This window comes from Lipotes vexillifer, unplaced genomic scaffold, assembly GCF_000442215.2.
Source record: "Lipotes vexillifer unplaced genomic scaffold, Lipotes_vexillifer_v1.1 scaffold248, whole genome shotgun sequence".
Taxonomy (NCBI): Eukaryota; Metazoa; Chordata; class Mammalia; order Artiodactyla; family Lipotidae; genus Lipotes; species Lipotes vexillifer.
In genome coordinates this window covers 203,712-218,108 of record NW_006777568.1, presented here as the reverse complement: position 1 = coordinate 218,108, position 14,397 = coordinate 203,712, and the positions used below count along the sequence as shown (strand labels likewise).

The 14,397-nt window shown below is 56.6% G+C and overlaps 1 protein-coding gene across 1 annotated transcript in view; it reads left to right on the top strand.

Annotated features, from left to right (window-relative positions):
- Nucleotides 1-12,129, top strand: part of MGMT (O-6-methylguanine-DNA methyltransferase) — a 229,821-nt gene extending 217,692 nt beyond the window's left edge. The window contains exons 3-4 of the mRNA XM_007451185.1: nt 4,141-4,280; nt 11,920-12,129. Coding sequence (XP_007451247.1) covers nt 4,141-4,280; nt 11,920-12,129 — 350 coding nt within the window. The remainder of the gene's footprint in view (nt 1-4,140; nt 4,281-11,919) is intronic.
- The last annotated feature ends 2,268 nt before the right edge of the window (nt 12,130-14,397 follow it).

The window sequence follows — 14,397 nt, the reverse complement described above, 5'->3', positions numbered from 1 at the left end:
CTTACAGTTTTATTTGTTAATCATACCTCAGAAAGCTTGAGCGAGAGGGGCGGTTGTCAGGTGATTCTAACTCCTGTCTCAGCTTTGGCCTTTACATTTGTTGACTGTCTTTTCCCAGGCAAGTTGAGGTTTTCCTGATTCTTCATATGCTAAGTAGTCTGGGGTTATAACCCGGTCATTTTGAATATGATATTCTGAGACTCTGGGTCTCATGTAAATCTTACAGTAATGTTGATATTTTTGTTTATGAGACACTCGACCCGGTTGGATACAGCCCATGAGTCCTGACCAGGCTTCTGCAGGTTGTGGTTTCAGTATTCGTTCCTTTGTAGCCTCCGCAGTCCTGTTCAGGTCTGCCCTCCAGGACCCCAGCAGTGGTCTAACCCTTACCTCAGTTTTCGGAGTCTTGGGTTTAGTGGCAGATCCACACATGCACAGCTCAGGGGCGAATCCAGGAATCTGTAAACAACTTGCTGGTGTGCTTTCCCAAAGGCCTCTTTCTCTGCAATCTCCCTGGTCCTTCCCAGTTCTTGGGGGTCCTCTGCGCTACCACCCACTCCTGCAACTGCGCTTCCATCTAGGGCCGAGCAGTGAGAATACAAAGAAGGGGAAAGCAGTGGGTCCACCCACCTTTGGGGACCATAGCTCTTCCCATCAGAAAGGATGTTTCTCCTCAGAGCCTTCAGCACCTGCGGGCCCCCCACCATTGCCATCCCCCACTGCAGGATTGCTTGGGGGCAGCGGTACAGGAGTTCAGACGTAATAGCACAGGGGGGGCTCCTCCATGCTCTGAGCATCAGGGGTCCTTCCCCCTCCTCAAGGTGATGAGAGCCCTGGGCTCTGTCTGCAGCAGCAGCACCGCTGGGGTCGAGGCTGCAGTCAGTCCTGGCTGGGGGTTATTGAGGGGAAAAGTGGTTAAAAACTGGCGCATCGTTGCAGTGTTTCTTCAAATTCCTCTTCCTGAACCTTTACTTTCCACGGCCCTCAAATAGCTGCTCTGTGCCTTGTGCCCAGGCTTTATAAAGGCATTCAGCAGCGACAGGCAGGGAGAAGACGCTGACTCTGTTCCCCCTGGACCAGAACCCCTGTTTCCTTTCACTTTCATGTTCTCCCCCCCAGGTTCATTCCTGGAAAGGTCGTCCGGCCGCTTTGCTGCTGAGGCAGCATCAGGTCAGTTTAGCTCGTTACACTTGAAGAGCACGTAGTGTCAGGACTCGCCTCTGGATTCACCTGATCAGAAACCTGGCTCCCTCCCAGATTATCTTGAGCTCCGGTGTGCCAGCCTGGGTGCCCCCTCTGTGCCGGAGGCCAGAGAAGGCAAGTCCTGGGAGGGAGAACCCTTGGAAAGTTGGAAACCTGTCAAACGGCCGTGACCCATGCGTGGACACCGGGTTTGACGCCATGGCAGGGCATCCTACAGGTGCGCGGTATCATCAGCGCCCTGGCTCGTGATGTGCAATCCAGGAAGAGAGCTTAGAAAACAGTTTTTGCCAGGTTTAGGTGGTTGCGGTGGGTGTGTCTGAGTAGCCACCCAAGCTCAAATGGAGATGGCCGTGTCCTTAAGGTAAGGGGGATCTAAGGAGCAGTCTTCCAGCAGAGCCTACCTTGACCTCACCCGGACCCCAGAACAGGCAGGAGATGAGGAAGGAGAGGAACACCCAGAATGTGGCCTCCGGAGGCTGCAGCTGCTCTCCACAGGGGACCTTACGGGAGAGAAAAGGATGGTGTTTCAGTGGTTGCCCCTTAGGCCACCTGAAATGATGGTCCGGCCACTAAATGGCCGGCCGGACCACTAAACGGCCACTAAACGGACCACTAAACGGCCACTAAACGGCCACCTCAAGAGAATGTATTTTACACATCGATCATGGTAATCCTTATGAGCAGGTTTTGCTACATTTTAGAACGATACCCAACAACCGAGAGTGTTGCCCCCCGTTCGGAGGGGTGGGCCTCAGGTCTGATTTTGCACAGGTCCAGGGCGAAGGCGCTGGCTCTGAGCACTGCTTAGACTAATAAATGCATTTGCTCCCTACAAGGTGGAATTGAGTTTCCAGGTACATTTATAAAATGATGTGCTTGATTGACAAATACTGCATTTCTTGAGCTGTTTGTCCTGATACCATTGCCTGGTACATACAAGGTGAGAAACGGTTTCCCGTGGAAAACTTGACAGTGAAGCTGAAAATGTTTGATAAACTCTGCGCTCATGTACGGGCGTCCAGTTGTTTTATTTTACAGTGTTCTTCCCCTTGGAAGGAGGGGTGCTCTGTGACTCGGCAGGAGTCTGTCAGCGCCTGGCGCTCAGGTGGCGGCCGGGGAGCTGTGCCGCGGCTTCTCGGAACTGGGCTGTCTCTCCAGCTTCTGTCTGCACACACCTCTCACTGTATTCCTGCAGGTCTAGTAAGTTCCAGACTGTCCTCCTGGAAGACCTAGGCAGCATCCTCTCCCTGGGCCAAAACACGGAAAACAAAAACCAACAACGCTGGGCTGTGGGAAGAAGGCAGGAGACTGGCCTCTGCTTCTTGCTGTATCGGCTTGTGCTGCTTCTATCGTTTCTTTTCCAAGACAGCTATCCCTGAAACCTCTTTTTCTCCAAGTTATCACCAGGCTGCCTTGCTTTTCTTTTTTCTTCCTTTTTCTTTTTTTAAGTTAGGCACAACAACGGGCGACAATGATAATGATTAACAGTTTGATTTCAAAACCCTTTCTAAAGAAATCACAGTAAACAGAGTCTGTTTGCCTAAGGAAACCCTCTCAGCAATCAGCTAGTCACACAACCGGCATGTGCTAATGAACCCAAAGCTGTTAATGTGGTTTCTTCAGTTAAATTGATTCATGAATTTTGAAGAGAACATTATCTAATGAATTTTCTTTGAATAGAAAGCAATTAAAAGGACAAATCAGTCTGATTAACCCCAAAGTCACCCTCCTGCCACAAACGGTGTAGAGTTTGAAATTATATCATAAAAAACTAGAGCACATTTGCTATCTTTCTGCCCTCTGCTAATCCATGTAAATTAATGAACAACAAAGTCAATTTCTTTGCTGACCCTTTTCTAGTATCACCTGGATTATGCTGATGTTTAATTTGCTTAATGTTATAATAAAGTCTAAACAGATTTTTTTTCCCAGTGAAGTGATTATCATTCCCTTCAGTGAAGAAGTGATTTTTATTATTTAACACGCATGCAAGGGTGTGTTTCCTTTAAGAACCAAATCGCACTTGGCCAGCTTGGCACCAAGTGTAATTAGTGCTATTAGGGACACACTCAGGGACTGCGCCCCCGCCCGTGGAATCCTTCCCTTTGTTGCCGTCGGGTGCTCCCGCCCCACCTCTGGGGGCCACAGCTCCGTGTCCAGTTCTCCCGCGCCGTGCGTCCCCTTCGGAAAGACAATAGGTGTCGGTTCAGACCCGCCTCCTTCACACGCCAGGCTTCTCCCCAGCGCACTCCACACCCGCGAAACAGCTCTAAACCTGGAGCAGAGGGAGGGAATGTTGTCGTGCGGTTTCCTTTTCATTCCTGCAGCAGGATGAAGAGTATAGTCAGTTCAGATGGGAGTGAAGTTGTTTTATCTTTGCAGCCCTGCTCGTTACAGATGCCTGTAGCCAAGGTCACCACCAGCCCCTGTGTACCGTGGTGTTTGGCATTCTAAGCCTGCTCGTCGTCGGATGTGGACAGCTAGTATAATATCAGAGCCCAGCCCGTGGCTTCCTTTTCCTTCTGTGTCCCAGCTGAAGTTGGAAATTAACCAGCGGAACAAAAGGTTTCGAAGTTGGTGTGCAAGCAGGGCCTTCTGTGCTCACGAAGCGAACTGCGTGCTAATTTATACACGCCCGGGTGCCGGGAGAGCGTGTCTCGGGCCTGCCTGGCACTCGGGGAAGATGGGAGGGAGTCGCAAATCTGTGAGGCACGGCTGGGGACACCTGCAGAGGGGCCGGCCCGCTCCGTGCCCTGCGTCACACGCCTCTTCCTCCGTGTCGGGTGGCACGGTGACAGGGCCGTGCGGAGCTGTTTTCGTTGGGAATAGCACCTCTGTTTACGTTGATGCACCCTGTCTTTCAGGACTGGCAGCTGTTTGTATCCGAGCTGTCGGAGCCGTTTGCCCAAATCGTGTCACTCTGCTCTCTCGCTTCAGATTCGTTCACCAGACAGGCGCTATGGAAGCTGCAGAAGGCTGCGAAATTCGGAGAAACGGTTTCTTACCAGCAATTAGCGGCGCTGGCGGGCAACCCCAAAGCAGCGCGGGCCGTGGGAGAGGCGATGAGAAGCAATCCTGTGAGTTTGCATCCACGTGGTGTCAGCATGGCCGTGGTCAGTGGGGGGCCTGGGCACTGCGCTCAGGGGGTCACAGTGTCCTCTGACTGAAGCGGGTTTCAGGGGCAGCCCGGGCTGCAGTGGGGGGGGAGGACAGGAAGCCTTTGTGGTGGGGACCTCTGGAAGAGGCATGGGTGGCACTGGTGGGGTGAAGGTGGTGAAGAAGCTTTCCCACGCACCACCGAGACCCTCCCCGCCCCATGATGCGTGTCAGAACCACGGGAGCTGCTCGTCACAGGGAGCCCGGGGCGGCGAAGCCTGGAGAAGCGGCCAGCAGGCGGCCATTCGTTCACTGGACAGCTGGGCACACTGGGTGCCCAGGGTGTGCCCGACGCTCCTCCAGTTGCCAGGAGTACAGCAGGAAACAAAACAGACCCACGCACGAGAGCTTATGTTCTAGAAAAATACACGTGCCGCTGCGGTGTTTTCAAACCCATCGCCGTCGCCTGGGGGCTTTGCTCCGTCAGGAGGTCCAGGCCATGGCCCTTGGGACCTGGGATGGCTCATCGCTTTCGGGCGTGTCCCCAAGCTCCTTCACGTCTTTGTCCCCCCTGTGAGTCTGCAGTCAGGCTGGGCTGAGAGCAGGACTCACGGACCACGCAAGGCCATCTCCCCAGGGGATAGGGTCAGGCCTCAGTGTTGGGTGGCCGCAGGCCTGTCGTTCCCAGGAGTGCAGAGGTCACCTCTGCTCCCCGTCACGCCACACGTGGGCCAGGCGCTGTCCAGTCTCAGGGAGGAAGTCCGCATGGGTTGTGGAGAGGCCGTGACGTGGGCCTGGCCAAGGCCACACACGCCTGTGGAGCCTGCAGGTGGGCAGGAAGGGCACCCCTGTCCGCACAACAGCTCGGCCCTCTGGGAGACCCCACACAGTTGCACGGGGCCCTGGAATATTCCCGATCTTATTAGTCTCCAGTGCCCGCCGGGGCCTGCTAGCACATTGGGAATGGCTCCTCCCTAAAGCTGTAGGAACGTCTCTAATCTGGTAGAAGAAATGCCATCCTATCAGGAAAAGCAAAGAGAGTCGTCACGTCATGGGATGCGAAGTTACTAAGTCAGAGAGACCCCACTTTTTAAACACTCGCTGTGGCTCTGCTGTGTTTCCAGAGCTCCTTCCAGCCCTGCTCACAGGGGAGAGGCTGGCGTTCTGCACGCCGCATCCGGCAGCTCTCGCCACTCGGCTCGCGGCCGCCCGAGGGCAGAGCCGGTGTCTCGAGGAGATGGCAGTTCCTTGGCCTTTCTCCCAAAACGGCACTGTTACTCTTAAGCAGCGGCTCCTGTAGGTCTGTAGTGGGGGCACTGCTTTAATGTACATCTGATCCGGAGAAGAGTTTTCTTCCATGTTAGAATATCTCAGATCGTCAGGAACAATATGTGATACGACGACACAGCCCCCCACTTCCCGTGTCCCTGGTCTCCACGATGGAGGCCGGTGGATCTGGTCAGCATGTCGTTTTGCGCCAGTTGTGCCGTAGTGGCGGCGGCCCAGCTACGTCGTTCGCGTACGCCTCCTCTGTGCGCTACGGGCCGCGTTTCCACGCTGAGCGCGGGGTGGCGGTGAATCAAGTTTCTAGGTGTAGTTACTCACGTCTCCCAGCGAAGCTTACGTCACACCTTCCCTCTGGAAGGCCACTGTCTTCTCCCAGGTCCACTCAGTTTGGGGCAGTTTGACTTTGCTCTGGATAGAGAGACCATCCAGAGTGCGCTGTGGTGTCCACTCAGGGCCTCGAGGGCGAACTCTGGGGACCAACTTCTTTGCACCCTCCTGCTGCGCGGCGTCACCGTGCTGTGTAGAAATTCTCCCTCTGTCGCCCATCCCCGTCCCCGTTCCAGGCCACGCTGCTGTTCACGCCCCACGCGGAGACGTGGTCCTCCCTCCCGGCCTCCCTGCCTCCCGCCCTGAGGTTGGCCTCGCGTCCTGGCACCGCCGGCCCCATCAGCAGGCGCGGCTCCCATCTTTGCCGTGAAACAGCTCTGCCAACTGACACGCACAGACGAGCAGCCCCCTCACCTGCCCCCTGTGATGCCCACGGTTTCTCACTCTCTGCAGTGGCGAGGCCTTGGTTGTCCGCCGATGGTGCTTGTGGCGATGTTCAGAAACATTTATTGTCCTGCAGCCAGCGGGACTCTCTCCTCTTGCTGTTAATCTCTATGACTGTCACTGCTCAAGTATGGCCTCAGCCACTGAAATTTATAAAACAGGATCTCACAGGGCTTAAAACTCTACCGTCCATGAAGTCCTAGTCTCGACATCCCCATCACATGCCCACGCCGAGGGTGGCCATGACGACGCACTCAGGTGGGAGGATTCTGCCCACACCGCGTTCCCTCTTCTCAGCTCCCTCCCGTGCCAAGGGTGACAGGAGGTGGTGAGCCCTCTGTGGCCTTTCCCTGGGCGTCCCTCTGTAGTTGGGCGCTGCCTGTGATTCATGCAGGGACCTCAACTTAATGAGAGGCTGCAGAGGACCTGACAGAGGCCTCCAGGTGTGGCTCAGAGGCACCGGAGGTGCCCCTGCAAGGAGATGCCTGCTGCATGGTGCAGCACGGGCAGCTCGGCGGGAATCAGCCGTCCTCAGAGGAGTCCCACAAAGCTGGTAAAAGAGAATCTCCTCAGAACGGGCCGAGGGATCTCAGTGGTACCCAGGGACCTGAGGGAGGAAGGGGCCTAGTCAGGGACCGGCTGGCGTGTCCCGCTTCTCGGCGCTGACGGCAGGGGCCCGGCCGCAGCACCACACGCGTGGGCTCCAGCACGGATAGCACGTCGTGGAGGCTTACCCGCTGAAAGCATCTTATGTTCCGGCCGGGAAGAACGGTTGTGCATTTCAGGAGGAAAGCGGCAGGTGGATGTGGAATGTTCCAGACCACCGTGAGGCCCCCTGCGCGCTGATTCCTTAGGCGGCTGGCGGTAAAAGGACACGTGCTGGCTCCCGCGACGGCACCTGCTCTTGGCCTGGGCTGCTCTCCCCGCGCCCGTCTGAGGGGCGGTTTTTGCGGTGGTGGGAGAGTTCCGTCCCATTCCAGGCCCTTGGCTTTTCCATGGTTTTCCGTGAAGGAATTAACAGCCCAGGTGAAATGGTTTCGCAGCCTTCCGGAAGACCCTCTCCCAGGCCCAGCCTGGGGGACGGGTCGTCTTCCGGTGGGGCGGGTTGAAGAGGCCTCACGCCCTCCCCGGTAAAGCACCCTTCTACTCATCCTCAGACAGAATTTGCTAAATGCAGTTCAAAGGCGATCAATACTTGCACAGAGAGTTTCTCCACCTTCTTCTAAACAAACGCATTCCTGAGGAGTTAGTTTATTCACAGATTGCCATGAGCGTTAATGACCCCCTGAGTCTTGTCCTGCCAGTCACCCAGATGGCTGTTGATAAAGATTTAGCATCATGTTCTAAGTGTCAGGGCTGTCAGTGGGGCTGAACCATTTGACCAGAAGAAAAAAACGCACGGGGAGCTATTGATTACAGCTTCTCGGTGTCACTTGTTCACCAGGATTTAGGTATTGATGAGGCCGCAAGTGAAAACAAGCTCTTTCCCTTGTGGGCTGCTACCCACAAGAACAAAGGCAAAGCTGGAGAAAATATTCAGCCGGCACCAGAATCAGAGGGATTCCATTATTGATCGAAAGGCCCCTTCGTGTTATTTTTGTTGGAGACAAATCTATGGGTTTGGAAGTTTTATAGCATTTGAGAAAGGGTCTGTGTAAGTGATGGATTCGCGTATTGGATGAATTAGATTTCACAGCGTGAAGATTTCAGTGCAGCTGCGATATTATGAGCTTCGTGGTTGTTGATAAGAATTGCATTTCGTGTAGCACAGGCTTTAAAGGAGAGGGCATAGAGGGTGCACATCCTTTGAAATGTCCTGAGGGCCCCAGTGAATTTTAGCAGGTTTCGTCATCTTGATAGTCTGAAACTTGCCACCAAAATTAGCACGAGCAGAAGCAGCATTCCCATTTCCGGAGGCGAAGATAGTGCGTGTTTGGTAAGACACCCGCCCCCCGTCAAAGATGAAGCCTGGTCATAGCTATCTTTATAATTGCTGTTCCAGGCCAGCAGTCCCTGCATAGAAAGGGAGAAAGGTTCAGGTTTACACACTTTGTTACAATTTCATAGCTTGTTGGGCGAGAGGGAAGAAAATCAACACTCCCTTGTGAAATCTGCTGTTCGGTAGGAAAACTGAATTGGTGCCTAAATGTTTGTAAGACTAAATTGAATTAAATGTCTGTCTCTTTATCAGTCAAAAACGTGAATTGTGTGTTACCTAATCATGTCCTCCCAGCAATTATTAATGTCCTGTTGTATTTGATAAAAACCCTCAATCAGAGCAAACAATCTGTTCTTAGAGTTTCCCGCTACTCCCCCCAGGCAGATGGGAGCTGGGTGCTGCGGGCAGGACTCAGCAGGACTCGACAGCGTGTCTGCTTCTCGCTCAGTTAAACTGCACTGGAGAGGAAGTCTGAGCTCACCCTCCCCGTGCGGGGTCAGAGCCCCACAGACGATGCCAGTTACCATGGCAACTCTAACTTCTGGTCCAAGGCGGGACTAGTCTGTGATGTGCGGGAAGTCAGATTCCCACCTCCCAAGCCAACTTACTTAGGTGCCAGCGCCCCCAGGCCCTGCCTCGGCGGTCCCCTGGGGGCAGTGTACAGAGTGTGGGGCTGGGATCCCCTCTCGGCCTCTAAGCAGCTTGTCAACTTGGGCCAGAGGCTTAACGTGTCCCGAAGTTGAGAGTGCATGGCCTGGGCTCGTTGGAGGATACGATGTCACGATGTGCACATCCGGCATGCTCTCCCCAGAGCATCATTACTGAGCAACGTGTCTAGGACAGGGACTGAGGATCCAGCCATCCTCCTGGGACAGGTGCAGCCCCACAGAGGGGCACTTCCTGGCAGGCGTGTGTGTGTGTCTGGTGCCCAGCAGCTGACACCCTGCTCCGGTAAAGGCAGAAGTAGGAACGACCGCCCGAGGGAGCAGGGGGTGCCCAGATACCATGAGAGGAGGTTCCCCCCATGGGTGGGGTCTTTCAGGGTCTGCGCCCAGCTCCCCACCCCGGCGCCATCTCCAGAGTGGGCCCCAGCTCCTGTACCTGTGCCCGCTGCTGTGACCTTCTTTGTGGAGCGGCCACCATGGTGTTCCCACAGGGATGAGAGCTCTCACCCCAGCATGCCCTGGGCCTGCAGTGGCCGCCCACCGGTGCCCCTTCCTCCCGCCAGGATGGAGCTACCTAGGATGAGGCCTTTCTTCCCCAGGGACTCCGGAGCAGACCCTTCCCTTAGCAGAAGTCTGAACTCTGCCGAGGCCTGGGGGAGTCCCTCCAGAGAGCAGCTCTTCTCAAGCTCTGAGTAACTGCTTGTCCGGATCCTTACGCAGAACAACCATCGGTCTCCCAGAGCCCCGTGCAGTGGGAACACGGGGTACACCCCCTTGTGTTTGGTGGCCCCCGGCATGTGGCCATCCCTGGCATGCTGGGTGTGCTCTAAGCTGTGTCCACTGGCTGCCCAGGAAGACATCTCCCATCCACTGTGGTTTTCGGGGGCCGTAATTACATCCCTTTCTTTCCTCCCATCTTCTGAGCCAACTGAGACATGAGTAAAGAATGTTAGCTTTATTAGGATAAAAGCTTGACTGGAGAGGTGGTGTGGCCATAGCCATAGCCATGGCAGACTTTGCAGGAAGTCCCGCCAGAATTTGACACCCTCCCCACCCCGTCACTGGTCCCTGCAGGGGCGGACGCTGACCATGTCTTGGAAGAGAACAGGACACCCCATGCTGTGGGGCAGGCAGTCCCCCTGCAGGACCCCACAAGGTGCTGAGCTGAGCGTTCTCGTCCCTTCTTCCAAGGGTGGCTGCTCAGTGAGTCGTCCTCCCCTCAGGGGGTTTGGTGGGGAGAGACCAGGCCAGGAGCATCCCTCCAGTGAGGTCCTCCACGCGGAAACCGAAAGCAAGGGCAGTGGCCAATGCAGCCCCTCCACCCATGGCTGTCAGAGCTCCGTGCAGACAGCGGCGCTGCCGTTCCAGGAACAGACCCCAAGCAGGGCTCCCGTGCGCATCCTTGGAACTCCTGCTGAGGAGGCCCCGCCAGAGAGGACAGGGGCTCCCCTCCCTGGTGGGGTTGGCTGCGCAAGCGCGAGGTTAGGGGGGACTAGGCCTGTAAATGGCTGCAGGAGTAGCGAGCAGCCCTCACGAGAGGGCCCCTGAATCCCATCGGAGACTGCGGGCCCTGGGGTCCAGCCCAGTCTGGTACGTGCGGTATCAGACTCCTGCAGGTCTGTGTGGTGTCCGCTCTGGGCCAGGAAAAGAAGGTGCCGAGCGCTGGGGGAGGCCCTGTCCTCGGGGCATCGGCACCTGATCCACACGCCTGCCTGCCTGCCTGCCTGCCTGCCTGCCTGCCTGCCTGTCTGCCTGTCTGCCTGTCTGTCTGTCCGGCCTCCCGGGAACCAGGCCCTCACTCTCCGAGGCTGGGCCAGCCTTGCACCTCCCCTGGGACTGGTGCGGCTGCATTTGGGGCCACGGGTGAGCTTCACTGGGTGCACAGAGCCCAGCCTGGGCGCGTGTTTCCTGGTGCATCTCAGGGACGCTCGGGCCCTGAGCGGCTGTCACTGCCCTTGGTGCCAGCAGTGGGGCCCTTCTGATCGTCGGCAGTTCTCTGTGGGCTGTGTTTGGACTTGTTTTCACTGTGAAGTGGTGCCGCTGCTTTTAGTGGAATCGCTCTGTTGATTTAAACAGGCCCCTGACTACTACGCTTGTCTCCAGGTGTGAAAGGCTAGGAGCAGCTTTGTCTTCCCATCAGGGCTTCTTTGGGGGGGGTGGGGGGGAACCCTGTGGGACGAATGAGGGTGGGCATGGGCCGAGGGTCCTTGCTGGGATCAGTGGAAGAGCTGGCTGCCCCATCCCAGCAGGTGGGGTACTGGTGGCAGCGGTGGTGGTGGCAGCTTTGCAGGTGGGAACAGATGGAACTGGAGCTTCTCAGACTTGCCATGTCCAGAGACTAAGGAGGAAAGCAGGTCCCCCCTAGTGCACGGGTGTAGTGTAAAGCCAGGGTCTGCAAACCTTTTCTATAAAGGCTGTTCAATCAATATTTTAGGCTTTGCAAAAGCAGCCACAGGTACGGAGTACCAAGTGGGCGTGGTTGTGTTCCCATAAAACCTTATTTACAAAAACAGGCGTGGACTGCATGGGGACGGCCACAAGTTCCAGCCTCTGGGTTGAAGTGGCCTGTGTGAGTACAGCATTCCCCGAAGTTTCTCCTTAACATCTTGGAAGTGTTGGAGAATTTTACGTGGTACCTAAACTTGGAAATGTCATTTTAAATTCTGCATCCATTTTAAATCCCTTATCAAGTGAAATTAAGCTTTCTCCTCCCCAGTCGTAGCATAAAGGGGTTCTCTAGAAGATGCCCCACATTCGCCTCGGGCATTGGGCCCCTTCCCAGCCCACGCAGGACCCTCAGAGGCCAAGGGGTGAGCAGTGCTGAGACGGAGCCTGCATGTGGCCAAGCCCTGCGATTTGGGCCCTGGGTCCATCGTGGTCAGGGGCCTTGCCCTGGATCCCGAAAGACCACGCTGGCCCGGAGCCCAGACTGATGGTGGCTGCCTCGCTGTTTTCCAGATTCCCATCCTTATCCCGTGCCATAGAGTGGTCTGCAGCAGCGGAGCCCTGGGCGGCTACTCTGGAGGCGTGGCTGTAAAAGAGTGGCTTCTGGCCCACGAAGGCGGCTCGGCGGGGAAACCGGCATGTGGAGGGGGCTCCCGTCCAGCGAGAACCTGGCACGGGGCCCTGGGTGGCGCCACCAGCTCCCAGCCTGCTGGCCAGGATTGAATGTTTGTAGTAACAGCTCGCTGGGAGCACGGCGGGCGGCGGCACTGCCACATTAAAGGGGCTGGAGCCGTAGGGGTGCCGCGTGTCTGCTCCTTTTCTACATTTTACGACAAAGTGAGTTCAGAGACTGGCCACCGTGCGTCTAACTTGTTCCCTTCTCTCGCACTGTCACTGTTCCATTTCTAATACTGTTAAGTCAGAGGTGAGACAGTGGGGGGCTGGCAAACGTGAGGGCGACTGCCCCGGAAGGAGGGGGCATCCGGCACCCTCCGGGAACCGCTGGCTGCCTCGGGCACCACGCCTGCGCCCGGAGCCAGCCAAGGCCCCCAGGGCCCTGGACCCCCATGCAGGCCCGTCCCAGGCTGCAGCCGTGTCCGCCCCCTGCGTGCTCCCCGCCTGCCCTTTCCTCTTGGCTGTTGAAGCTGCCGGGATGATGATGCTGGAAGAGAGGGGACGGGCCCTGGAAGCAGGCGCTTACTGAGATTCTCCAGCTTTATTTTTCCAACTGCCAGAAAGCGAATGCAGGATGCATCCACTGGGGGTCATGTCAGTGGAAAGAAGATAACCACTTGCCAGAAAGACTTGGGAAAACGAACAGCTCTTCGCGTGTGGGCGTGGTTGAAACGGCACCTCTCTGAGGAATGGAGTCTATCCCAGCCTTTCTCTGGACAGAAGGTGACAAGGGATGCCAACCTCTCCTTCCTGACACCTGACGTCGAGCCTGGAAGTCCAGGGTCACACACGAAGGCGGGTCAGCTCTTGTCACCGACGGCAGAGAGGAGCGTCTCCAGCATCTGCCGGGCACGCGGTCTGATACTTAAGTATTGTGTTGTCGCTTTAGCGTTATAATTGACTTATCCAAAAAGTGTAAGGGAAACTTGTAGCTCTGTGTGTGGATAAATAATACGACGTATGGAGAAAATAAACCATGCCCAAGTGTTCAGTAGGATGCTGTGTCTTTGTCAGGGGTGCCTGCGACAGTGTAAACAGCAGCAGGGAAGCTCGAGCGGTTTGTTTGTCACCAGAAACCTGGGTAAAAATACAGCCCTGCACGTGTACAGTTTGGGTGTACTGTGTATCTCATGGTACCTTCATGTCAACAAAAGAGCAGGTACCTAACACAGACAAACTAGGCGTTTCTCACCAGTTTATAATTTATTGCATCCCTTTCTTAGGCCAGCCAAGTTAATTCTGGATTTTTTCCCTCAAAAATAAAATATGACCATTTCCCCATTATCTTCTGATTTTGGTCCTTCTCAGGACTTCTTTACGGCGGAGTCGTGCTCCTGCAGGGAGCTGCACGGATGTCTGATCTTCGGATGGAACCCTGAGTCTCCCCACCGCGACCGTCCATTCTCACGGGGGCCCTCGGCTCGGCGAGCCGTGAGAATTGTGTCTCCGCGTGCGAGCAGAGGGCCCGTTTCTCTGTCCCGGCGTGTTGGGAGGACGAGTGGGGGACCTGGGGTGCCCTTCGCACTTGGGGGCTGTGAAGGTGTTTGGCTGCGTCCCGAATTCTGTAAGGAAAATGCTTTGCTCCGGTGACTGACAGTTCCAAGACCCCTCCTCTGCCCGGAACTGAAGCGCAGGCTGCGATGCCCGGGGGCCTGGGTGCGGGGCTCTCTGTGCGCTTCCAGTAGAGGGCGCCACCGTGGTGCCCTGGGCGGCGCTGCGGAGCCCCGGCCCTGTTTCTGCTCAGCGACGGGTTTGAAAGTGGGGTAGGGTAGAACTCCGATCCAGAAGCCCTGCGGCAGTCCCCGGAGCACGTGCCGTCCGGGCTGCCAGCAGGCGGGCAGGCCTCTCTGCGGTGCGGTCAGCCCTGAGGACACATCGCAGGCCCCATACCCTCTGCACGCGGGCTGGGCCTCGGCCTGGAGAGTGGGCGTCCCTTAGGGGGTCGGGGGCCTCCGGCTGTGATCTCCAGATCCTCAGGCGGCCTCCGAGCGAGGGTCCCGGGGCTGTGCAGCCTGCAAGGGCCTGGCCCACCGGCGAAGCTGCCCGAGGGGACCCTGCAGCTCCGTGGCCTGGTGCCACCGGTTTGGGCTGCGCCCTTGGGGCCACACAAACTCTGCTCTGTTTCCTGCTTCCCGGGGCCTCCTCAGCCATCAGAACACGCTTGAGAGACGCCCCGGACTCCCACTGACAGAGCCGTTCCCCTGAGTGCGGGCCACGGACCGCTCCAGGGGCAACGGGCTCCGAGAGGCCGCCTGGAGCCGCAGCCACTGGAGGGGCAGCAGGTTTGTGAAAATGCAGAGGACGGGAAAGGCACAG